General features: G+C 40.4%; 1 protein-coding gene across 1 annotated transcript in view; it reads right to left on the reverse strand.

The window, feature by feature from the left end:
* mlxip (MLX interacting protein) overlaps positions 1 to 27,625 on the reverse strand; it is a 97,098-nt gene that overhangs the window by 34,607 nt on the left and 34,866 nt on the right. The window contains exons 5-9 of the mRNA XM_072247953.1: positions 27,529 to 27,570; positions 23,168 to 23,390; positions 19,722 to 19,811; positions 13,681 to 13,790; positions 5,275 to 5,920 (exon numbers count right to left, since the gene is read on the reverse strand). Coding sequence (XP_072104054.1) covers positions 5,275 to 5,920; positions 13,681 to 13,790; positions 19,722 to 19,811; positions 23,168 to 23,390; positions 27,529 to 27,570 — 1,111 coding nt within the window. The remainder of the gene's footprint in view (positions 1 to 5,274; positions 5,921 to 13,680; positions 13,791 to 19,721; positions 19,812 to 23,167; positions 23,391 to 27,528; positions 27,571 to 27,625) is intronic.

A 27,625-nucleotide genomic window follows, 5' to 3' on the forward strand; every position in this document is an offset into this window, starting at 1 on the left:
ATGCTCAACTTATATAAAACCATGAAAGATAGGAGCAGAATTTGGCCATTCAGCCCATCGAGTCTTATAGAAATGAAGATGGAACCAAAACCAATATTTTTTTAAATTACCATTATAAATTATAACTGTCTTGTGCCTAAATAAGGAGCAGATAACTGACAGCTACCAGATCACTTGTAAATGTCCTTAGAGGAGGAATGAAGGGGGCTGAGGGAGAAAAGTAATGAATGTCAGTGACTGGTATCAGCATTGTGTCATTTTCATGATGACTCGTTCTGGAAATACAGTGCAAAGTTCTCACATATATAGAGAATACCAAGGGCACTGCAATCAGGAAAGTCAGTCAGAAAATGTGTCATGATTTGGGTGGCACGGCAGCATAGTGGTCAGCACAATGCTTTACAGTAGAAACGACCTGGGTCCAATTCCCACCACTGTAACCAGTCTGTACGATTTCCCCATGACCACATGGGTTTCCTCTGGGTTTACTCCACAGTCCAAAGTCATACCAGTTAGCAAGTTAATTGGTCATTGTAAATTCTCCCGCGATTAGGCGAGGGTTAAATTGGAGGGTTGCTGGGTGGCGTGGCTCAAAGAGCTGAAAGGGCCTATTCCGTGCTCTACCACAAATAAAAATACAATCGTCCCTCAGTATCCGCGGGGGATTGGTTCCAGGACCCCCCCCCCCCCCCCCGCGGATGCTCAAGTCCCTTATATAAAATGGTGTAGTATTTGCATATAACCTATGCACATCCTCCCGTATACTTTAAATCATCTCTAGATTACTTATAATACCTAATACAATGTAAATGCTATGTAAATAGTTGTTATACTGTATTGCTTAGGGAATAATGATAAGGAAAAAAGTCTGTACATGTTCAGTACAGACGCAACCATCATAGCTCTTCTGGGAACGCGGGATGCTGCCTCAGCATCAGCCAATGCCGATTCTCCCGTGATCTTTAAGTTCTTGAGGCTGTAGCGCTTTACATAGCTAGCCAGCCATCCCTTACTAGCCTTAAAACTCTTTCCTGTCGCTCATAAACACAAGTAGCAACGAATGGGACGCGAGGCGAACAATGCTCAAACAACGAGTGCTGGAGAGAGACTGAGGATCTGTGAAATGGTGGGAGGCTACAGCAGGGTATGCCCACACATCACTTCATTCGCGTGGATTCAGTGTAGTGCTCGGCACGTGGCAAATTCAAGTTTTGCTTTTTGGACACAAACACGAGGAGTTCTGTAGATGCTGGAAATTCAAGCAACACACATCAAAGTCGCTGGTGAACGCAGCAGGCCAGGCAGCATCTCTAGGAAGCGGTATAGTCGACGTCAGGACTAACTGAAGGAAGAGCTAGTAAGAGATTTGAAAGTGGGAGGGGGAGATCCAAAATGATAGGAGAAGACAGGAGGGGGAGGGATGGAGCCAAGAGCTGGACAGGTGATTGGCAAAAGGTATGAGAGGATCATGGGACAGGAGGCCCAGGGAGAAGGAAAAGGGGGAGGGGGGATAAAAAACCCAGAGGATGGGCAAGGGGTATAGTCAGAGGGACAGAGGGAGAAAAAGGAGAGAGAGAGAAGAATGTGTGTATATAAATAAATAATGGATGGGGTACGAGGGGGAGGGGGGGGCATTAGCAGATGTTAGAGAAGTCAGTGTTCATGCCATCAGGTTGGAGGCTACCCAGACGGAATATAAGGTGTTGTTCCTCCAACCTGAGTGTGGTTTCATCTTGACAGTAGAGGAGGCCGTGGATAGACATATCAGAATGGGAATGGGATGTGGAATTAAAATGTGTGGCCACTGGAAGATCCTGCTTTCTCTGGCGGACAGAGCATAAGTGGTTCAGCAAAACGATCTCCCAGTCTGCGTCGGGTCTCGCCAATATATAGAAGGCCACATCGGGAGCACCGAACGCAGTATATCACCCCAGCCGACTCACAGGTGCCGAGGTCGCGTCACCTGGAAGGACTGTTTAGGGCCCTGAATGGTGGTAAGGGAGGAAGCGTAAGGGCATGTGTAGCACTTGTTCCGCTTACAAGGATAAGTGCCGGGAGGGAGATCTTCCTTCTCCCTGGGCCTCCTGTCCCATGATCCTCTCATATCCCTTTTGCCAATCACCTGTCCAGCTCTTGGCTCCATCCCTCCCCCTCCTGTCTTTTCCTATCATTTTGGATCTCCCCCTCCCCCTTTCAAATCTCTTACTAGCTCTTCCTTCAGTTAGTCCTGACAAAGGGTCTCAGCCCAAAACGTCAACTGTACCTCTTCCTAGAGATGCTGCCTGGCCTGCTGCGTTCACCAGCAACTTTGATGTGCTTTGCTTTTTGGAACTTTCTGGAATTTTTTTTTCCAATATTTTCGATCCGTGGTTGGTTGAATCCGCGGATGCAGAGGGCCAACTGTAAACTGGATAAAATAATAAAGTGGGTGGAATAACAATTGAAAAAATTTTAATATAAAAGCAGCAAGAAAAAATTGTAGAGAAGTACAGGCAACAGATATGCCAAGAAAGTGTTTTTATTGTCATGGATGAAGTTCAAAAATCCCAATCTTAGCCAAAAAATGTGAACAAAGAATATAAGTCTGTGGTATACAATATCAAAAAGCATATAGTTCAGGTCAGGCAACCCAAAGCGTGGTTATTGTAATAGTCATTGTTGGGAGACAGTATTGTCGATTTCCAAGACCAATGGGCCTAATTTAGATAAGGCTGGAGAATACTTAACTCCGAAGAAGGTGCTCATAAAACTATAAACTGTGTGAAAAGATAAAATTTAAAAGAAAATAATTTGAAATTAACTGCAATCTGCAGGACAAGGGACAACAATTTCAAACATGATCATTTCAAATTTAAGACTGAGGTGAGGAGATATTTCTCCATTGACAATACACACTCCCAAATGTAATACCACAGACCAAACCCGGAATGCTTTATATAATTGTGGATACTGTGGTTAAATGGATGTTAGGGACAGAGTATATGACTAGATTAAGTTGAGCCAAACTGTTCTTATCAACTTTAATACCTTGCAATCACTTGATAAATTGTACTTAAACAACAGAAAAATTGCCCATTTATTGTCTTAAATCATAATATTTAAGCACAAGTAGCAACTGATTAAAATTAGCTCTAAAACTATTAAGCCATTTAATCCTGCAAAACTTTCAAATTTGGAGAGCAAATCTAACAATGTATTATTACTGGTTCAATAGATTCACAAAAATTGAAAATATTATTCAAGCAATCAAGTTCTGCTCAATCTTTATGGACCAATGGTTATATCTCAGCCAGGAACTATGTCCAAATCTGAATACCATACTAGAATAGATCTCAAGAGCTTATAAAGGAAGCACGGGAGTTTCACTAAAATGGTAGTGAAGTTCAAAAGTTCGAAGTAAGTGTATTAACAAAGTGTATATATCACCATGAACAACCCTGAGATTCATTTTCTTGCGGGCATACTCAACAGATCCATAATAGAATAATAACCATAATACTCAATGAAAGACTGCACCAATGTGGGGGTGCAAAAAACAACAAATGGCAAATACAAAAAAAAAAGAAAAATAAATAAATAAGCCATATATATTCAGAACATGAGATGAAGAGTCCTTGAAAGTGAGTCCATAGGTTTGTGGGAATATTTCAAAGATGAGCCAAGTGAAGTTGAGTGAAGTTATCCCCTTTGGTTCAAGAGCCAAATGGTGGAAGGGCCATAACAGTAGAGATTTAAGAGTGGGAGAGTCATGCAAAGGACTGTTCGCTTAAATCTGAGGTGCTGAGGAATCTGCTCTCTCCAAAGGTAGTGAAACTCTGGAACCTTCTGCCAGATCACTGGAATAATATTTAAGACACAGGTAAGATAAATATCTGAAAGATCGAGGAATTAATGGTTATGGAGAACTAGCACAGAAGATTTAAAGCCAACATAGATCAGCCATGAGTATACTGAATGGCACAGCAAGTTTGAAAGGCCAGGTGGCCTACTCCTGCTCTTATTGTTGACGTTCACTTTAACCAAGGGAAGCTAGATGGGAAATTTAAAGATGTTCACCATTTTTTGCAGATTTGGCAGCTTACACAAAGGCAGGTATGTTGGTTGGTAACTCAGGACACAGATTTAAAGTCACATAACCAGGACCTGTGATATGCACCAGCTGCTCGTACGACCATCCACCTCCTGTTCGCGTGGCTTCACGTGACCGTGATTGGGGAAGGCTAAGCATGTGCTATACCTTGCCCAAGGGTGAACTGCAGGCCAGCGGAAAGAAGGAGCACCTTACATCACAAGATGCAGGGAAACTGATGCGCTCTTCTGCTTTTAGCTGATTAGACTGTTGAACAGCACTCATTCCAGGATTGCCAAAGAAAGATATAAATCAGCTGCAGCTTGTTCAAACTGCAGCAGCAAGAATCCTAACCAAAGAAAGAAAATCTGAGCACATTTTACCAGTTTTGGCATGAGACTGGCTGCCTGTATCCATTAGGATTAATAATAAAATACTCTTCATTGTGTAGAAGGCTCTGAATAACCTAGCTCCTCTGTATATTTTGGAGTGTCTATCCCCTTACATCCCTAATTGTAATCTTAGATCCATGAATAATGGTTTGCTTAGAGTTCCTAGAGACAAGCATATAAGAACTGGCGAGGTGGCCTTTTGCTCTTCTGCACCAAAAATCTGGAGTACTCTTCCGATGGAGATATGCCAGACTAGTACTGTGGAATGTTTCAAAGCACTTCTAAAAAACCTACTTTTTTAATTTGGCCTACTTTTCTGATTACTTAATGCCTTTTGATGTTAATTATATTTATATAGTTTGGTATATTTGATTACATTTTATTCTACAAAATGTTTCTTTATTTATGACTTTTAATTTTGTCTTGTATTTTTATGACTATACTGATTTATTTTTACAATCTATGTAAAGCACTTTGAGCCTGCATCTTAATGTATAAAGTTATTTGTATTATTATTCTAATTTTTTTAATATTTACTCAGCGCATCCAAATTTAAGAGCAAGTCTCTTAGAAAAATGATTAAAATTTAAAATGGCCACTTTCTAAAGGTCATAAAAATAATAAAACCTACGCCATGTAACATAAAATCTGTTTAGTTCTTCGACCACTAAAATAAAAATAAACAAAACTTCATTTGGGCACAAGATCTAATAAAATCCAATATTCAATGCCAATGATAAACTCTATTCCGCGTAAAGAACAAATTGTACAGTTACACAGAAAATATCAAATGCAAGATCAGAATGCCCTTACCTGGTGCCAACAACTGTGTTAGGAAGGCATTTGGTGAAGCAGCAGGCGCTATTGGAACAAGCTCTGACTTTGCAGGCACAAATTTCTGCAGCTGTTTAGTTCGACTCCCAAGCCCAGCAGGAGGGCCAGCTTTTGGTACAGCAAAAGTTGTGTGAGTTTTTGGTGGCTGCATAGCAACATTACAAGGCACTCCTTGCTGCTTAGTGGCAAGATGAAGATTCTGGTTTTGGGTAAACGTAGTAGCAGCAGGTATTTGCGTAAACGTAGAAGAAGCAGTATGCGTAATGGCTGGTGGTGGCGAAGCAGAAATTGTAAACTTCTGATTCCCTGGACTTAAGAATGTCTGGGCATTCAGAGACATGCTGGGAGGCACTTCAAACTTGGACGTTTTTTGCTGCTGCATTTGGGGAGTCTGAGATGACGGCACATCGGATGAAAACAGTGGTAAGAACGTCTCCTGGTTGCTAATTACTGTCTGAGGTTGAAACTCTTCACTGTCAACAAAAGCTGCAAACTTTGAACTACTACTGTCATTGCGGGTATCAATATGGTTCATCACTGAAGGAACCGGAGATGGAATTAAGTCTTCCTCAATACTAACCGATGAGATTGTATCAGATAGATTGCTAGTCGACAGGATGACATCCTTAAAAAAGCAATTAACAACAGGTTACAAATAGTCTGGATACACAGTATTGTTCAATTGAGCACAATTTCTCCAATAACACAATCCAACTGTCTGTCTCCAAATTAAGTAAAGAACAGAGGTCCCCAACCACCGGGCCGCAGACCATATGCTACCGGGTCACGATGAAACAATATGAGTCAGCTGCACCTTTCCTCATTCCTTGTCACGCACTGTTGAACCTGAACATAGGGTTGGCAACTGTCCCGTATTTGCTAGGACATCCCGTATATTGCGCTAAATTGGTTTGTCCCATACGGGACTGCTCTTGTCCCGTAATTCCCCCACTAAGATAGAGCTCACCTCAACATGTCTTTTACAGTTAGGGTTGCCAATTTTCTCATTCCCAAATAAGGGACAAAAGTAGCAGTCAATCCCGGGACACTTTACCCCGGGAAAGACTACCATGACCATGAAGCCTTGCGCGGGCACTTGTGTGCGCATGCATGATGTGCGCATGCGCGTACCTGCCGATTTTTTCCCCACAAATCGGTTTTGCCTTTATCTTCCCGACTACACTGTATTACACTGTTCCTATGAAACCTTTCCAGCCGAAATGGCATGAAGCGAAGAAGCACTTACCATTAATTTATATGGGAAAAATTTTTGAGTGTTCCCAGACCCAAAAAATAACCTAACAAATCATACCAAATAACACATAAAACTGAAAATAACACTAACATATAGTAAAAGCAGGAATAATATGACAAATACACAGCCTATATAAAGTAGAAATAATGTATGTACAGTGTAGTCGGGAAGATAAAGGCAAAACCGATTTGTGGGAAAAAATTGGCACGTACGCGCATGCGCAAACAGGTGCCCACGCAAAGCTTCATGGTCATGGTAGTCTTTACTGGGTAAAGTGTCCCGGGATTTGACTGCTACTTTTGTCCCTTATTTGGGAGTGAGAAAGTTGGCAACCCTAACTGTAAAAGACATGCTGAGGTGAGTTTAACCCTACTTGAACATCACCCCGCCCCCCCCACCCCCACCCCCGGTCGGCCAGTCCACAAGATTATTGTCAATATTAAACTGGTCTGCGTTGCAAAAAAGGTTGGGAACCCCTGTCCTAGAAGTATGAGCGTAACAATCCAACAAATTGAGAAGACTGTTTAGTGTAGTACCTTGAATGAAGACATCACTCGGTTCAGTTCCCCTACTCAAAAATTCAAATTATGAGCTTTTCCATTTCAAATACAATTCATTACATACAGGGTTAAGTATGGCTATAAAAGTAGAACAATAGACCAAGCAGAGAAGTTTGCCTGAAAAGTTTACAAGTAGTCGGCAGTGGTGAAAACATAATTCAATAGCCTAAAGTTCCATTTTCAGCTCAGCCATCTCCTATGGTTGGTTGAAATGTTCTCTGGTATTATAATGCCTATTTAAGATCAATAACTTACATATATAACTTTATGTTCAATGGTTGATTTTAAACTGTATATTTCATTGTGAATGACAGGGTCTCTTCTAAATTCACTTCTCGATATTATTTGAATACTCCATGCAAACGCATCATTTTGAATTGAAAAGAGAAAATTACAACTACGCTAAGTACTAAAATGCAACAATCAAGTTCAAAACTTTGCTGATTTAATATTCTCTTTCCAGCTCCATGGTGAATGCCCTTACACTCTAATGTAAAGAAGCAGGAAATGCTCAAATCTGATTAGAAGTTTTACATTGCCAAAATGCACATATGACACCAGTTCAGGTTATAGCTATAAAAAGCAAAATTAATATATCAGAAAATCACCTGACACCCAGCTTGGTTCTGATTATCAAAGGTTTATTATTTTATATCATTAGGGAGAAAGCCATTGTACATCCAGGCAAAGTCTCCAATGGACAAATTGAAATCATATATTTTATGTACTTATTTCAGCCCAACATAGCTTGTTACACATCAATCACAATATTTAGTTTGATTAAATAACATACCCAATTCAGTTAATAACTAGGCAACAATGGCTGCGTGATCAACTCTGGGCCATCTCATGATGCTTACTGGACTCTTTATCAACTATCCTTGGGCTTTCACAATGAACTCTAACACCCAGGATTTCTTTACCTCAACTACTTTTATGATTTACCCAACCTGCATACAATACGTTACACAGCCACCCTTCTCCACTTCTAATGTGCTGGTCATTCAAATGACTCTGTGAATGTTGGGGGAGGAGAGCACCTGTGTTAACACTCACTCTCCAGTCCCCCATGCTCTCCCAACAGATTTGGTTCTGAAGTTTGCTTCTGGTGTCTCTCTTGAGGATTATATTCTACTATATAACTAGTGATAAGGGTTTTACAACTCATTCTCAGAACCAGGGTTATTATCATAGGTAATGCAACTTGTTCAGAGATCTGGTAGCAGAGAGGAAGAAACCGTTCCTAAAACATTGAGTGAGTGTCCGCGGGCTTCTGTGGCACTTCCCTGACGGTAGTATTGAGAAGAGGGCATGTCCTGGTTGGTGAAGGTCCTTAATAATGGATATGTTTCTGAGAAATCACCTTTTGAAGATCTCATTTCTTAATCCTTCCCTCCCCCCAGCGTTACTCTGCTAAGTAGGTCCTAGCCCTTCACTGTCAGGGAGGTGATTGTGGAGTTGATCAGTCCCTGAACATGATCCATTGTGACAGGTCTTTACAGAGTGAAATGAAAGCTTGAATACAAGATAATACTTTACTGGTACTAAATTTCTCTTGTTGACACACAGTACTTTCCTTTATCTGTGTACCATGACCTCACAGAATGCTAAGACACAGAGCCAACTCCAGAATGCAGTTAAGTCTGTATTTGTCAGTCATTCCCTGTCCAACCAGGAGAGGGCATACTACAATCTTACCCAGTTACAGACATCCCAGAGAAGGCCTTATTCCTTTGTGCGGTACAGGTTCTCTTCGAGTGATATTGGAGGATAATGCTGTATTGTCATGTATGAAGTTGACATTCTCTTGCTGGTAATGAGGGTTGGCTGTCACATGGGGATCATCAGGACCACCTCTACCCTGGCAATGTGGCTGACCTCACAACTATAAGATAGATCCCTGTTAAACATTTTAGGTACAATTGTCCAGTATTCCCTGCAAGTCTGGCTACCTAAGCCAACTGCAAACTATCAAACCACCAGAGGAATTTTAGATGTTGAGAGTAAGAGTTCGGCACGGACTAGAAGGGCCGAGATGGCCTGCTTCCGCGCTGTAATTGTTATATGCTTATATGGTTACTGACAATTTGATGTCAAAATAATTCAAAGTTCAAAGAAAATTTATTATCAAATTATATACAAGTCACCACATGCAGTGCCTTGTAAAAGTATTCAACCCCCCAACTCTTTGTTTGATCAATTTAACTGAGAATTTTTATTTGTGAATCACATGTTCCTTTTTCCACAGTAGAGTCTGAAAATCAGGGGAAATTGTAAAGCACAAAAAACTGAAAAATGTTAAAACCTAAATGTCAACAGTTCTAAAGCACTCACCCCACTTTGCTCTGTACTTAGTTGACTCACTTCTCACAGATATAGCCAGTAGTCTTTTTGGATAAGTCTCCATCAGCTTTGCACAACATGATAAACAAACTTCTGCTTAGCGTTGAGGCCCAAAAGTTCGATTTTAGTCTCATCTGACCACAAGTTCTTCTTCCACATCTTTACATTTGCAAAATATTTATGGTCAAGGATATGCTTTTTTATATTAAGCGATATGTGTGGTGTAAATCTAATATTGTGCACCAGCCAGATGGCCGGCTGGTGCACAATGGCATCAGTGCCGGACTCCGGAGTGAAGGTTCCTGAGTTCAAATCCAAGTCGGGCCACCCCCCCAAGCACGCTTATCATCCGTGCCGGGTTGAGCGTCAAGCTAGCCACTCGGCGTCGTAAAAAAAAAAAAAAGGTCCAGTCAGGAACGTTCATATCGTGACTCGGTTAATCCAAAAGGAGACCAATCCTGACACCACGCGCCAGACAAGAATGACTGACTGTCTGGTGCGACACGCTAAAAAAAAACAGCCAGATAATCCCATCCCTACTGTAAAGTATGGTGGAGGTAGCATGACGCCATGGAGATGCTATCCAACAGCAGGTACTAGAAATCTGGACAAGATTGATGGAAAGATTAATGCTGCTTATATATAGGGAGATCCTGGATAAAAACCTGCTAGCCTCTGTCAGAAAGCTTAAACCAGGGAGGAAGTTTCTCTTTCAGCAGGACAATGACCAAAAACACACCGCCAGAGCAACTATGGAGTGGCTTCAAAACTGATGTCCATCAGAGGCCCAGTCAAAGTCCTAACCTTAATCTGATGGAACATCTCTGCAAGACATCAAGACTGCTGTCCACCACAGCTCCCCAACGAACCTAGCACAGATTATGGAGGAATAGGCAAATCTTGCTCCATGTGTGTAAGTAATACAGACTTATCCAAAAAGACTACTGGTTGCAAAAAAAAAAAAAACGAGAAATTCTGCAAATGCTGGAAATCCAAGCAAAGCAGATAAAATGCTGGAGGAACTCAGCAGGATCTATGGAAAGCGTACCGTTGACGTTTGGGCCTGAGACCCTTCAGCAGGAAGACAACTGGACGTAATAGCTGAAAGAGGTGATTCAAATAACTACTGAGCATGGTGGGGGGGCGGGAGGGGGTTGAATACTTTGGAACTACTGACATTTCAGTTTTTGCTTTTTTAGTTTTCCATGCTTTACAATTTTCCCTGTTTTTGGGGCTCTACTCTAAATAAAAAGGAACATGTGATTCACAAATAAAAATGTCAGTTAAATTGATCATAATCCCTGGTCGTAATACTCTTTTATGTGATCAAAGGGCTTGGGGGGTGAATACTTTTACAAGGCACCGTACAATCCTGAGATTAATTTTATTACGGACATTCATAATAAATACAAAGAAACACAACAGAATCAATGAAACTGCACACAAGGGCAAACAGCCAATGTGCAAAAGACAATAAATTATGCAAATACAAAAAAAATTAATAATAAGTAATATATATGAGTCCTTGAAATGAGTCCAGAGGTTGTTGAATCAGTTCAGGGTTAGGGTGAGTGAAGTTACCCGGGGGCCTGATGGTCAAGTGGTAATAAAGGTTCCTGAACCTGGTGGTGTGGGTCTTGAGGCTCTTACACCTCCTTGCTGTTGGCAACAATGACAAGAGAGCATGGCCTGGATGCTGGGGGTCCTTGATGATGGATTCTGCTTTTCCTGTGACAGAGCTCCTTGAAGATGTGCTCAATGGTTGGGAGGGCTTTACCTGTGATGGACTGGGATGCACGCTAATGATAGCGTAAAGCAGCAAAAAAAACTTCCCCAAAAAGTTAATGACTAGTCCAGAGGTTAATGACCCAGAGATGTACATAAACTTCCATAAAAATGTTAATATGATTCTCAACTTCACCATGTCATTTCTCCTGGCATCTTGCAGTTGCCTTTCTAGGCCATGACTTTGTAATGTTCCTTCTAAACCTAACACCCAAAAGAAAACAGATTTCCCAGAAAGTTTGCTTTGATACAAAAAATGATGATTAGGAGATTGATCATTTGGTAATGAATTGCAGCTTTATGAATAAAAGAGAGTGCAGTCCAAATGCTATATTACAGCTCACCTGTAAGCAACGAGATTCTTGAACATCTTACTTAATATGCCAACACTGCAAGCTATTGGTACTGCTATAAACAAGTACCCAGAGAAGCCTCAATATCACAGTTGCATGCAAAAGTTTGGGCACCCCTGGTCAAAATTTCTGTTACTGTGAATAGCTAAGCAAGTAAAAGATGAACAGATTTCCAAAAGGCATAAAGTTAAAGATGACACATTTCTTTAATATCTTAAGCAAAAAAACCTTTTTTATTTCCATCTTTTACAGTTTCAAAATAACAAAAAAGGAAAAGGACCCTAAGCAAAAGTTTGGGCACCCTGCGTGGCAGTACTTAGTAACACCCCCTTTGGCAAGTATCACAGCTTGTAAACGCTTTTTGTAGCCTTTCAATTCTTGTTCGGGGGATTTTCACCCATTCTTCCTTGCAAAAGGCTTCTACTTCTGTGAGATTCTTGGGCCATCTTGCATGCACTGCTCTTTTGAGGTCTATGCACAGATTCTTGATGATGTTTAGGTCAGGGGACTGTGAGGGCCATGGCAAAACCTTCAGCTTGAGCCTCTTGAGGTAGTCCACTGTGGATTTTGAGGTGTGTTTAGGTTCATTATCCTGCAACAAGCCCAAAGCATGATCGATCCATCCATGTGCTTAACAGCTGGAGAGGTATTCTTTTCATGAAATTCTGCACCGCTTTTTCTCCAAACATACCTTTGCTCATTGCAGCCAAAAAGTTCTATTCAAAAGGTTCAAAGGAACATCTAAGCAACCCTGATGCATTTTGGAAACAAGTCCTGTGAAGTGATGAAGTTAAAATAGAACTTTTTGTCCGCAATGAGCAAAGGTATGTTTGGAGAAAAAAGGGTGCAGAATTTCATGAAAAGAACCCCTCTCCAACTGTTAAGCACGGGGTTGGATCGATCATGCTTTGGGTTTGTGTTGCAGCCAGTGGCACAGGGAACATTTACTGGTAGAGGGAAGAATGAACTCAATTAAATACCAGCAAATTCTGGAAGCAAACATCACACTGTCTGTAAAAAAGCTGAAGCTGAGAAGAGGATGGCTTCTACAGCAGGATAATGATCCTAAACACACCTCAAAATCCACAATGGACTACCTCAAGAGGCACAAGCTGAAGGTTTTGCCATGGCCCTCACAGTCCCCTGACCTAAACATCATCGAGAATCTGTGGATAGACCTCAGAAGAGCAGTGCATGCAAGACGGCCCAAGAATCTCACAGAACTAGAAGCCTTTTGCAAGGAAGAATGGGTGAAAATCCCCCGAACAAGAATTGAAAGGCTACAAAAAGCATTTACAAGCTGTGATACTTGCCAAAGGGGGTGTTACTAAGTACTGCCACACAGGGTGCCCAAACTTTTGTTCCGGGCCCTTTTCCTTTTTTGTTATTTTGGAACTGTAAAAGATGGAAATAAAAAAAATTTTCTTGCTTAAGATATTAAAGAAATGTGTCATCTTTAACTTTATGCCTTTTGGAAATCCGTTCATCTTTTACTCGCTTAGCTATTCACAGTAACAGAAATTTTGACCAGGGATGCCCAAACTTTTGCATGCCACTGTATATTTGCTCAACCCAATCTATGTACTACTTTGCTACAAGTCCATCCAGAATGATAAGATTTACCTGTATAATACCTAAATGATAAGTTTTAATATTTCTTGCAATACCTTCAGCTATTCCAAATGATTAAGGTGCAATGGACATCCTATGACATCGTCTTATTGTGATTTCATCAGTCACAAGAGGGTGTAAAGTTTGCATATTTTAGTTAATGAATGCAGTCTAGTTGTGAAAACCGTTGACCCACTTGAGTATGAAGAGGTAGTAAACCAAGCTGCAACTTTCAACAGTTTGGGTAACATTAGAAGTTGGAAATTTATCATCTATAATACAATTCCATTTTGCATTCGAATAGCATAAACCATTATAATGAAAATGCAGCTTAACTGCACTACTGATTTACATACTGCTGTATTACTATTGCTATTGTAGCTGTTCTGGTCGTCTGCAGGTGTATGCAAAAGAGGACCATGAAAAAGCAAAAGAAATTTTATATAAAGCTTCCACAGGGTCTAAACTAAAATCATACCTGTGATGGTGAGCTACTGCCACCTAGGGGAGCAACAGAAGGGGCAGGAGGAACAGGAGATGAGAAGAGGCTGCCAGCCAAAGACGGAAATCGGGTTGTTGGAAACAAATCTAAAATTAAACAGTACATTTTTAATATTGATCATTTCCTACAATGACAGAAACTTGAAAAAAATTTAGCTCTGAAACTTTTTCCATACAATTTAGAAGCAATGTGTCGATACATAATAGTTGTACAATGCTTCAACCAGGCCAAGTAAAAAACTGCAACTCTGAAGTCTTAATAAACTGGAGACAATGGTCTAGAAACTACCTCATTAGATTTTTCTGACTCTAAGATTTCAATATCTTGCACCCTGATGTTTCACAAAGAGCAAAAATATTCTACTGCAAGTTTTAAAATGTATTTCAAGTATAACAATATGCTGTTTTTATTACAACAGTGCACAGGTGTCAGCTCCTAATTATGTATATGCAACATCAGTGCACATGCACTCACGTGCACTCAATGTAGTATTGCAAGAAAGATATCCCAAATAGACCCTCCAGGGCTGTATTATCAGGAGTAATGCTATATTAATCCAGTCTACCAATGCCTGCATTCAGGGAAGGCTGCAATGGTGGTAAACATGTGCCTGCTCTGCCAGTTTCACTGAGCTGAAGCAAAAGTAGATCAACGCAAACACGAGAAAATCTGCAGATGCTGGAAATTCAAGCAACACACACAAAATGCTGGTGGAATGCAGCAGGCCAGGCAGCATCTATAGGAAGAAGTACAGTTGACATTTTAGGTCAATTCCCTTCGTCAGGACGAAGTAGAAAAGTAGATTAAGTCATTTTCTTGTTCATTCTGAAGCTCAGGGGACTTCCTATATAGTAGTAATTAGTAAACTTGACTGGATGCAGTGATCCACTTTTAAGAAGTTGATTGTGATGGAGACTATCGTGGGAGTAGTTAGAAAGGATATCGCTGGGGATACATCCAGTAACGTCCTACGAGTACAACTTAGATATAAGAAAAGGGGTGATCACTCGTAAGGGATTACACTTCAGAATCCTCCAACTGTCAGCAGGATTTACAGGAAATGACAGATAGGTGTAGAAATAACAGGGTTATAGTAATAGGAGATTTTAACTTCCTTAATATTGACTGGGACTGCCTTCATGCTAAGGGATTAGATAGGGCAGAATGTGCTGAAAGCGTGCAGTAAAGTCTTTTGAAGCAGTATGTAGATAGCCCTAATAGAAAAAGCACTACGCTCAATCTCCTCTTGCTGAATGAGGCTGGGCAAGTGGTTGATGTTTCTATGGGGGGAGCGTTTTGGGGCCAGTGATCAGAATTTTAAGATTCAAGATAGTTATATAAAATGACAGGACTGGTCCTCCAGTTAAAACCTCTAGGTACAGAGAAAAGCTAATTTCAAGGGTATCAGACAGGAACCCGCAGTTGATTGGGCGAGACTGTTGACCGGTAAAGGAAACTCTGGCAATTGAAGGCTTTCAAAAGTGAGACAGGAAGAGTTCATGGCCAGCATATTCCTGTTAAGAGTGAGGGGCAAGGCAAGCAAACCTTGGTTGACAAGCGAAATTAAAGGTCTAGACAGGAAATAAGGCGGCACATGTCAGCTACATGTCATCTTAGCTGCCTGTTCAAAAAACATCTCAATCACGTTTGTGAAATGCAATTTCCCATGCACCCATCTACGTTGTTCTTAATCAGTCCTTGCCTTTCCTAATGCAAATACATCCTGTTCTCAGAATCTTTTCCAATAGCTTTCCTACCACTAAATGCATCTCACAAATTTGATCGAGATGATTTTTGAACAGGCAGCTAAAATGATTGACTAAAGCAGGGTGACACACGCATGCAAGGCAGGCCTAGAAGAACAAATGGAATCCAGGGTGAGTTAGCAAATTTGCTACAAAACAGGTTTGACAGAAAGAGGTAGTGGAGGGTGATTTTTCACATTGGGGAGGGTGCAGAAAATACTCATGGTGATGTGGTCTGGAAGGGAGGGCCTGAGTTATCAGGAGGGATTGGATTGGCTAGGTCTGTTTTTTCTATGATTGTAGTTTATTAATGATTTGAATGAGAATGAAGGTGCCATGATTAGTAATTTTGCAGATGATGTGGAAATTGAGTGGACAGAAAAGAAAGTTGTCAAAGATACAAGATATATTTTTTGTGACTGTATTTACTGTTATATGTATTATGTGTCTTGTGCTGTGTATAACTATTTTGCACCTTGGTCAAGGAGTAACACTGCTTCATTTGGCTGCATTCATGTATGTATGGTTGGATAACAATCAAACCGGGATATAGATCAACTGGGAGGGTGGCAAGTGGAACTGAATAGAGACCTTGGGGTAAGTACATTGTTCCCTGACAACGGAAACACAGATAGACCAATGTATCAGCTAAGACAACTGAGCAAGTCATGTTGCAGTTATACTGAACACTGTTCAACGACACTCCCTAGAGTGTTGTCACTCACTGCATATGTCCTGACCTGATGTATCAAAATGTGTCACTTCACACTTGCCTGCATTAAATTCCACTTGCCACTCTCTCAGTTGATCCAAACCATGTTGTACTCTTGACATTGGCTAGGCTGCATTTGGAGTACTGTGTGCACTTTTGGCCACCACACTATAGGAAGGACGTGGTTAAGCTAAAGAGGGTGCAGGAAAATTTAACATAATAACACAACCAAAATGCTGGAGGAACAGGTCAAGGTCAAGGAGCACCTATGGAAATGAAAATAGTCGACATTTTGGGTTGAGACACTTCATCGGGATTGGAAAAGAAGGCAGAATAAGAACATGGGAGGAGAGGGAAGAGTACAAGCTAGAAGGCGATAGGTGAAGCCAGGTAGGGAGGGAGGCGGAATGAAGTGAGAATGTGGGAGGTGATAGGTGGAGAAATAAGAGGAATCTCATGAGAAAGGAGTGTGAATGAAGTGAAGGTGAAGGTGATAGGCAGGTGAGGAGAAGAGAAGAGGTTAGAGAAGAACTAGAGTGGAGAATGGAAGAAGAGGGAAGGGGAAAGGAAAAATTACAAGAAGTCAGAGAAATCGATATTCATGGCATCAAGTTGGAGGCTACCCAGATGGAGTATGAAGTGTTGCTCCTCCAATCTGAGAGTGGCCTCATTGTGGCAGCAGAGCAGGCCAAGGACCGACAGATCAAAATGGGAATGGGAATTGGAATTAAAATGGTTGGCCACCAGGAAATCATGCCTTTTGTGGATTGACAGTGGTCCCCCAATCTACGTTGGGTCTCACCAATATAGAGGAGGACGCAAAAAGAATCGCAGGTAAAGTGTTGCCTCACCTGGAAGGACTGTTTGAGACCTTGAATGGAGGTGAGCGAGGAGGTGAATGGGCAGATGTAGCACTTCCACTTGCAGGGATAAGATTCAACAGAATGTTGCCTGGATTGGAGACACGGGTTATCAGGAGAGATTGGATTGGCTAGATCTGCTTTTCCTGGAGCAAAGGAGACTGAAAAGTGATGTTGGGGTGGTATATAAAATTGTAAGAGGCACAGATAGGGTATGTGTTTCCCGTGGTAGGGGTGTCTAAAGCTAGATGCATAGATTTATGAGAGGGGGGAGGTATAAATGGGATCTAAGGGGTAAATCTTTCACACAAAGATTAGTTTGTGTATGGAATCAGTACTTGATAATGAATAAATAATAACTAGTTTCTCCTGAAGAACTTGAAAATCATGACTTCTGGAACTATACTATTGTTGACGTTTTTTGGAAAACGTTTTATCGAAAATATGTTTCTAGCAATGATGAAAATATCTTCAAAAAGATTGGGGTTGTATTTTGTGCCGGGTGTTAACTGCCTAGAAATAGGTACATTAAGGCTCCATTTAATTAAGTCTATTTTTTTTTACTATGTGGCATTGTTTTTAACATTGTTATGCAAACTAATTTCTAGACATATCTGCATTGAGAAGGGAAGAAAAAAGGAAAGAGAAAAGGGCATCTTACAGAGCCACATTTTCACATGAAATACATTGCTAAAAGCTAACACAAATCCAAAAATGGAAGAAACACTGGCTTGGTACAACTATATGGTCGCACCTTTAAATTCTGGAATAGAAAGACAAGTAAGGATATCAATGCACAATTTTGCACAAAAGTTAATATACAGTTGCAAGAAAAAATTCGTGTACCCTTTTCAATTACCTGGTTTTCAGCATTAACTACTCATAAAATGTGGTCCGATCTTCATCCAAGTCACAATAATAAACATAATCTGCCTAAACTAATAACACACAAACAATTGTACTTTTCGTTTCTTTATTGAACACAATTTTTAATCATGCATAGTCCAAGATGGAAAAAGTATGTGAATCCTTGTTTTTAACAACTGGTAGGACCTCCTTTAGCAGCAATATCCTCCACCAAACATTTCCTGTAGCTGCTGATCAGTCTTGCACAACGGTGAGAACAATTTCAGACCATTCCTCCATACAAAACTCTTTTGGTTCATCAATATTTCTAGAATACCTTGCATGAACAGCCCTCTTCAGGTCATGTCACAGCATCTCAATAGTGTTAAGGTCTGGACACTGACTTGGCCATTCCAAAACACATTTTCTTCTTTTTAAAACATTCTGTTATTGATTTACTTTCGTGTTTCAGATTACTGTCTCGTAGCATCATCCAACTTCTATTTAGTTTCAGGTGATGAACCTCTACCCTGACATTTTCCTGTAAAATGTCCTGATACAATTTTGAATTCATTGTTCTCTCGATTGCAAGTTGTTCAAGCCCCGAGGCAGCAAAGCAGCCCCAAACCATGATGCTCCTTCCGCCATGGGATGAAGTTTTGATGTTGGTGTGCAGTGCCCTTTTTCCTCCAAACATAGTGGTGAGCATTTCTGCCAAAAAGTTCAACCTTCATCTCATCTGTCTACAAAACATAGTCCCAGAAGTGTTGTGGAACATCCAGGTGGTCTTTTGCAAAGTTGAGATGTAAAGCAATGTTTTTTTTGGAGAGAAGTGGTTTCCCCCGGGGTGTCCCTTCACAAACACCACTCTTGTTCAGTGTTTTGTTTTGATAGTGGACACACGAACAGAGACTTCAGCAAGTTCTAGAGATCTCTGCAAGTCTTTTGCTGTTACCCTTGGGTTCTTTTTCACCTCCTCCAGCATTGCACGTTCTACTCTTCGTATGATCTTTGTGGGACGTCCACTCCTAAGGAGAATGGCAACAGTACTGAACTTCCTCCATTTGTAGACAATTTCTCTTACTGTGGACTGATGAGCACTCAGTTTATTAGAAATGCTTTTGCAACCTTTCCAGCTTCATGCATCTCTACAGTTATTCTTCTAAGGTCCTCTGAAAGTCAAAGGCATGGTACACATAAACAGATCTTTCTTAAGAGCAGGCTCTGTCAGTAACCTGACTTTGTGTGTCTTTTTTTATAGGGCAGAGCACCTCTACAAACCACATCTGCAATCTCATCTCATTGACTGGAACACCTGACTCCAAATAGCTTTTGTAGAAGGCTTTACCACAGAGGTTCACATACTTTTTTTTTTAAACCTAGACTGTAATTCTTTAAATGGTGTATTCAGTATTGATGAGAAGAAGTACAATTGTTAGTGTGTTATTAGCTTATGTACATTGAGTTTGACTATTATTGTGACTTAGATGAACGTCAGACCACATATTATTAATACAGAAAACCCAGTAATTGCAAAGTGTTCACAAACTTTTTCTTGCAACCGTACATAAAAGTCTAGCAAGTTATTTTTTTTTTAACTGTTTGATAACATTCCCATTAAGTACCTTGAAAAAAAGTTACATTATAGATGCTATGTATATGGAAATTATTATGCAAGAGTGTGAATGAGGATCAAAACATAAAAAATGATGAGATACTGCATTCTTGTGACACATTTTAATCATGACACAATTTGATCAAATATGCTATTTTTGTGTAACAAATTCTCACTTGCTTAATATTGCACATAAGTCGCCATTTAAAAAAATATTAAAGTACTTGTAGTAATCTTACCTTGGAAAGGTTCAAATGTGTCCATAAAATCTAGATTGGGCTGAAGAGGGATCAATCCAGGCTGAATCATATCTGCATTCCCTGCGTGTGCTGTTGAAGCAAAGGGAGTGTTTCAAAATACAATAGTTAAATCATAGTCCCCAGAATTTGAACTTTGTGATATCACATTTTTGAGTGACAATTTCTCTCAAGTATGACTGCATGGATTGTAAAGTCTCTGATACTTTTCCCCTCAAATATTCTATTTGGTTGACATGCTAACATATGAAGAACTTCGACACTCAAAAAGTGAGGCATCCAATGACATCAAGGCACAGATCTATAATCTTCACTGATGACCAAATGGCTCATCACCGTTTGCAGACCACCACAGTGCCCAGCACACTCGCTTCATCATTGTTTAACACTGGGACTTGACTGATCAGTTTCTAGTCAAGTGCTAGTTCCCAAATCAGGTAAGCATCCTTAACCTACCCTGTTCTTTCTTTTTCCTTTGCCAATCCCACCCGCCAATCATCATCCACTGCAACCCACCTCATCCCAACCTCACCACTGCTCAAAGCAACCAACCCCTCCCCTGTTCCACACTTACAGTAGAGACTCCTACCCATGTAATTCTTGGCTCTGGCCAACCAGGTTCCCTTCCTCAAGCCTTTCTTCATGTAAGGTGCATCTTATAACACACGATGACTTGGAATTCATGCATTGGCAAGTTTCTCAGCACTGGTTCCTCATGAGAAATGTTCAGTAGACTGTCGCGAGTTGACTAACATGCAAGTACTGTTCAATTTCTGCACTCAACCTTGGGTTTCGTCATTTTCCAGCTGAATATCTTACATGAAAAACTTGCTTTCCCAATATTTTTATAATCTTGTTGAGAAGATCCCAAGAATGATAATTTATTTATTTCATATAAAGGATATATAAGATCCCTTCAAAATTCAATGTTGTGACATCTTATGAGATGTTAAGGCTGGAAGATGATAACCTTATTTACTAACAACACACATCAAAGTTGCTGGTGAACGCAGCAGGCCAGGCAGCATCTCTAGGAAGACGTACAGTCGACATTTCGGGCTGAGACTCTTTGTCAGGACTAACTGAAGGAAGAGCTAGTAAGAGATTTGAAAGTGGGAGGGGGAGGGGGAGATCCAAAATGATAGGAGAAGACAGGAGGGGGAGGGATGGAGCCAAGAGCTCGACAGGTGATTGGCAAAAGGGATATGAGAGGATCATGGGACAGGAGGCCCAGGGAGAAGGAAAGGGGGGGGGGGGGGAGAACCCAGAAGAGGGGCAAGGGGTATAGTCAGAGGGACAGAGGGAGAAAAAGGAGAGAGAAAGAAAGAATGTGTGTATATAAATAAATAACGGATGGGGTACAAGCGGTAGGTGGGGCATTAGTGGAAGTTAGAGAAGTCAATGTTCATGCCATCAGGTTGGAGGTTACCCAGATGGAATATAAAGTGTTGTTCCTCCAACCTGAGTGTGGCTTCATCTTTACAGTAGAGGAGGCCGTGGATAGACATATCAGAATGGAAATGGGACGTGGAATTAATATGTGTGGCCACTGGGAGATCCTATTTTTTCTAGCGGACAAAGCATAGGCGTTCAGCAAAATGATCTCCCAGTCTGCGTCGAGTCTTGCCAATATATAGAAGGCCACATCAGGAGCACCGGACGCAGTATATCACCCCAGCCGACTCACAGGTGAAGTGTCGCCTCACCTGGAAGGACTGTCTGGGGCCCTGAATGGTGGTAAGGGAGGAAGTGTAAGGGCATGTGTAGCACTTGTTCCGCTTAAAAGGATAAGTGCCAGGAGGGAGATCAGTGGGGAGAGATGGAGGGGAACGAATGGACAAGGGAGCTGCGTAGGGAGCGATCCCTGCAGAAAGCAGAGAAGGGGGGAGGGAAAGATGTGCTTAGTGATGGGATCCCATTGGAGGTGGAGGAAGTTACAGAGAATTATATGTTGGACCCGGAGGCTGGTGGGGTGTTAGGTGAGGACCAGGGGAACCCTATTCCTAGTGGGGTGGCGGGAGGATGGAGTGAGAACAGATGTGCGTGAAATGGGGGAGATGCGTTTGAGAGCAGGGTTGATGGCGGAGGAAGGGAAGCCCCTTTCTTTAAAAAAGGAGGACATCTCCCTCATCCTGGAATGAAAAGCCTCATCCTGAGAGCAGATGCGGCGGAGACGGAGGAATTGCGAGAAGGGGATGGCATTTTTGCAAGAGACAGGGTGAGAAGAGGAATAGTCCAGATAACTGTGAGAGTCAGCAGGCTTATAGTAGACATCAGTAGATAAGCTGTCTCCAGAGATACAGACAGAAAGATCTAGAAAGGGGAGGGAGGTGTCGGAAATGGACCAGGTAAACTTGAGGGCAGGGTGAAAGTTGGAGGCAAAGTTAATGAAGTCAATGAGCTCAGCTTGCACTCCCCACACTACCCCAAGACAATGGATACAAGAAGCCTGTAATTAGCTTACTGTCCACCTCCTGGCATTGCTGGCAAGCACCAAGAGGGAACCTGATCTTGCTGTTTCACTAACTTGTGCTTATACTCTCCAAATGTGCACAAAGGAGGCACATGTTCCCAAACCCATTCACAATCACGTGAAACATGTAGAATATTCTGAAGCAGGTGGTTTATTACATTGGCATTACAATAGCTGTCCATTTCCCTGAATGAAACTTTAATTATGGAAAAAGCAAAGAACTAGACAATTTTCATTAATTTAAAACAAAAATATACCCAAAGATCACAAATAAACCACATAATTAGTCATAATAGAGTTAGGTAACATTGAAACAATTTGCTCATATGCCTCTAAACCAGGGGTTCAAGACCCTTTTTATGCCATGAACCAATACCATTAACCAAGGGGTCCATGGACGACAAATTGGGAGCCCCTGCTCTATATTTTTTCTATCATGTATCTGTCCATGTTACATGTATCCATGTGACTGTAGTAGTCATCTCAACATTATTACTTCTGTTGTTTTGTATTCAATTTTAACTCTAGGTCCTTTAAAAAGGTAATTGTATCTGGTTCTATCATTTACACTGGTTCCATAAAACACCACCCACCAAGTGAAATCTTGCTCCTCAGGTCAATTTTAAATCTTTCCCCTCCACCTTAAACCCATGTCCTCTAGTTTTAGACTCCCTTACCTTGGGAAATTCACTGAGACTATCTAACCCCTCTATGCCCCTCATGATCAGTCTCCTACATCCAGGGAAAAAGTCCAACTCCTTATAACTCAACCCTCCAATCCAGTCACAATGGAACTTTTCAGCTTAATGACAGACTTCCTGAAGCTAGACGCTCGGAACTGCACACAATAATCCAAATGCCTTGTCAACAATGGTGGTTAAGTAGATGTGTCAACAATTTTAATAAATTCTTCAGGAAAAGTTTAAAACTAGATGTTTCAGGAAATGCCACTAACCAATCTCTCTTGGGTTGGGCCACGCCACTGCGTGATGCGAAGACAAAGTTGAAAAAAGTGTGTCAGAGAATTCAGACATTAACATATCCATATCCAAGAGCTTATCCTCCTCCATGGGAACTGGCGTGTCGCTTCCTTTTCTTTTTGCACGCCATAATGCCAAGTCATCATCTTGAAATGAAATACAGCAGGTTTCTGGGCATCCATCATCAAATCCAGAAAGCTGCACATTAGTAAGTACGACAGAAAAATACAATTTATTAACATTAGTGAAATATAAGCAAACAGGTTTGATAACAATGTAATGATTTAATAGGACTATTTTAAAATTGTTGGATAATTTATAGGCAATGGGATAAATGCTACCCTACTAAAATGTGATTCAGTGTTTGGTTTCTCTTTGCAGGAGGGAGTTTTTTGTGGTTCCATGTAGGAACCAAAACTATAGAGAGAACCATAATGAAGTTCCAGTAAAGGAATAAAAGTTACAATAAAAACAACACAAGTAGTAATGTTAAAATGATGACAAAAGTCACACACAAACAGATTATAAAATTAAATATGAACCAGAAACTGTGGAGTGGAAAGTAGGCATGCTGATTAATGGAATATCAGTACTGTTGAAAGATTAAGATGTTCATTTAGGGTAGGACTTCATTTAAATTAGATTGGAAGCAGTTTCCCAGGAATCCGATAATAATGGCAGCATAGTGCTGAGGGGAGGGGAAAGGAGGATTTCAGGTAAAGAAATGAGATGTCAGAATGTATTCCAGATAATTGTTAAAATATATCCAAATCGGGAGTTTCCTGGGCTAACACTGAAAGGTCTATTTGCCAGTGCCATTGCTATTCAGTGAAGCAACACAAAATAAATTAGCAACACACATAAAAAGTCCTGACGAAGGGTCTCAGCCCGAAACGTCAAATGTACCTCTTCCTATAGATGCTGCCTGGCCTGCTGCGTTCACCAGCACTTTTTATGTGTGCTGCTTGAAATTCCAGCATCCGCAGATTTCCTCATGTTTGCGTTTTACAAAATAAATTAGCTCAGTCTTAGAAAAGATGGCAGGCTGATCCCACCACAACTTAAGAAACATAATGTCAATGAGACACAATGGGTGGATTAACATTGCAAAATAGGCATGAGTCAGTGGTTTCACTAATTAAAGTGCCCTTAAAATCCTCACAGCTACATTTAGTAGAATTCATCAATGATGTCCCATAAGAAACCAAGTAGTAACTAAACATGGTTTCTTTAAATAAAAATCAATTTAAAATCCAGCAGATGGCAGTGTTGTTAAAAACAGCAACAGACCTTTCATCATTTGTTTAAAAACTTTAACACAGCAAGCCCAGGGGCATTTTGAGAGAGTGAGCTTTGGAAAGGCAAAATGAGAAGTATGATTATTTTCATATCATGAAGGATACAGATAGAGGGAAATCTTCCATATTGGCGCAGGGACCATAGATTGGCAGAAGTGACTGAAAGTAAGCACTGCCAGGAAAATCTTGGGAGGTGGATTCAAATGCATCAACTCATTAGGGAGCATTCAGTAATAAGTAAGAACAGGCAGGGTTACAAAGAAAGGGGGAGAGGTCTAGCTGAGCGGTCACATATCTCATATAGACTACATGCTAAATGTCCTCCTTCCATGGTTTAGCTATTCTGATTTCAAGATCCAGTGGCATATTATAGCACTAAATATTAAGATACATAATGCATAACTCTCCCACCCTCTTTAAAGCTGGCAATGATAACGCTGATCTTGAAGCCAAGCAAACCTCCTAGAGAATATTCCTCCTTTAGACCGCTAAGTCTAATTGGATCGGACACAAAAATTCTTTGTAAGGCCTTGGCAAGAACATTGGATCCTTATATCCCACATATAGTTCATAATGATCAGAATGGTTTTGTGCAAAAACGCCAAGGATTCCATAATATTAGAAGAGTTTTTAGCATAATTCATGAAAAATTTGACGCTAAGGATACAGCAGTATTTATCAGTGGATGCTCGGCAGGCCTTCAATTGAATAGAATGGCCATATATATTTAAAGCATTGCCTAGATTTGGATTTGGAAAGAACTTCCTTAAATGGATTCAGATTTTACATACAAACCCAATAGCCAGTGTCTTAACAAATAGTATAGTTTCTAAAACAGTCATCTTGGAGTGATCTACTCGCCAGGGATGCCCTTTGTCACCGATGTTGTTTATACTGGCCATAGAACCCCTGGCTATGGCAACAAGAATGCAGACAGGCCTGTCAGGCATCCAGCTAGGAGAACAGGAACACAGAATATCCTTGTATGCTGACAACACGATTCTTATTTTTTAACAAATTTATCCATCAGTATTCCAAACTTAATGTGACAGCTTGAATTGTTTGGGCTGTTCTCTGGTTATAACATTAACAACTCAAAATCATCAATACTATTTTTGAACAAAGAAGAAAGACTGAAACCAGTCATAAAAACCCCATTGAAAATGCAAAGGAAGGATTTACCTGCCCTGGTGTCAAAAAAGCCCCTGAAATTAAAACGATCGTCCCAACAAACTATGACCCACTAGTGGGTGAAGTGAAGGAGAGGTTGGATCGATGGGTAACAATGCCCATATCAATGATTGGCCGTATAAACATGATGAAAATGAATATATTACCAAAATTTCTATACCTTTTTCAAACACTTCCTCTCCCACTACCAAAATCTTTTTTTGATAAACCTAATAGTATTTTTAGTAAATTCATTTGGAATAATAAGTTGTCTAGACTGAGACTTAGGTTGCTATACCTTATGAAAGGGGAGGGCTACGGCACCCGAACCTGAAATGGTATCATTGGTCTGCTCAGTTACGTTCTGCAATGTTTTGTTTCTCAATGGAGGCCCTTCCAGCCTGGGTGAATATTGAACAGGCAGCAGTAGTAAACCTCCCATTAAAGCTCTACCTATACTCTGCAAACCCAAGAAACCTGAAAAGAACAACCGAGAACCCTTTCCTCAAAAATACTATTGACATCTGGTATAATGCACATCAGCATATTAAAGATACTTCTCCCATCTCTCGCTTCTCCCCAATATGGGGCCATACATACTTCAGGGCAGGAAGAGCAGATGGTAGTTTCAGAATCTGGGCAGACAAAGGTGTGCAGAAAATAGAGGACCTTTATATGAATAGTAATCTTATTATATTTGATCAATTGTGTCAGACATACCATATTCCTAAAAAACACTTTTTTAAATATTTGCAATTGAGACATTTCATATTATCAAAATATACGTATTTAATATCTGAACCACCATCATCATATCTTGAAAATCTTACACTTCTAAACGTAAAGGGGAGGAGTCAGATTTCTTTATTCTATACAGCTTTGATGTCATATGATAAGGAGGCATGGAGACGATGCTCAAGAGGACATACGAGAAACTGAGTGGGAAATGGCATGCTTAAAAGCCCAAAAGCAATCAATTAATACACGAATGAAGCTATTACAATATAAATGTTTAGTGAGAACTTACATTACCGCAGTCAAACTGAACCATTGGACCCCTGACATCCCGGACACTTGTGTTAAATGTTTAGAAGAAAAGGGTACTCTGTTTCACTGTGTATGGGACTGTCCTGAATTAAAAAATACTGGAAAACAGTTGTTCAAACTATATCTGAGATTGATGGAGTAAAGGTGCCTCACTATGCAAAAATGTGTGTACTAGGTATATATCCAAAGAACTTTACTGTTAGTCCGACACAGTCAACTTTAATTGACTTTGGACTCCTACAGGCCAAGAAGATGATAGCTTTATCTTGGAGAAAAATGGATATACCTTCGATACATGTATGGGTGAAGGAGGTGGCATCTCGTATTATATTGGAGAGACTGACTTACATAACCAGGGGAAGGGCAGAATTTGAAAATGTGTGAAAACCTTTATTGGAGTTTCTTGGACTTCAAGATGCACAGTCATTTTGAAATAGCTGTGTGTTGTTGAGTGCTTCTACGGTTTTTTTGTCTGATGTGTTTTTATTTTATTTCTTTATTAAATATGTGAAATGTTATATCTCTTTTCCTTTGATGACTGAAAAACATGAGGACATGTTTCACTATTTAGTTTAATTATTATTATTGTGTATTTATGTGAAATATATGTAAAATTCAACAAAAATACTGTTTTTAAAAAAAGATTCATAATGCATGTTTATCCTACAGGCAGCCTCAAAAAGACATAATCATTTGTTACAATCGCCCCATTTGAGAAATATCCATCACCTATCCAGTGTTGACACTGCAAATATAATCAGGTGGAATATTTTAAGGGTTGAACGCGATGACTATGTTTGCTTTTTCCTTTAAAAACTTACTTTAATCAGACTTGAAAGATCCTCGTCTTTGTGCTTTTGCAACTAGGAGAGGGGAATAATGCAAGAAATGTTAAAGTAGTAAGTGGCACAGGAAAAC

The sequence above is a fragment of the Mobula birostris genome, chromosome 31 (genome assembly GCF_030028105.1).
Source record: "Mobula birostris isolate sMobBir1 chromosome 31, sMobBir1.hap1, whole genome shotgun sequence".
NCBI lineage: Eukaryota > Metazoa > Chordata > Chondrichthyes > Myliobatiformes > Myliobatidae > Mobula > Mobula birostris.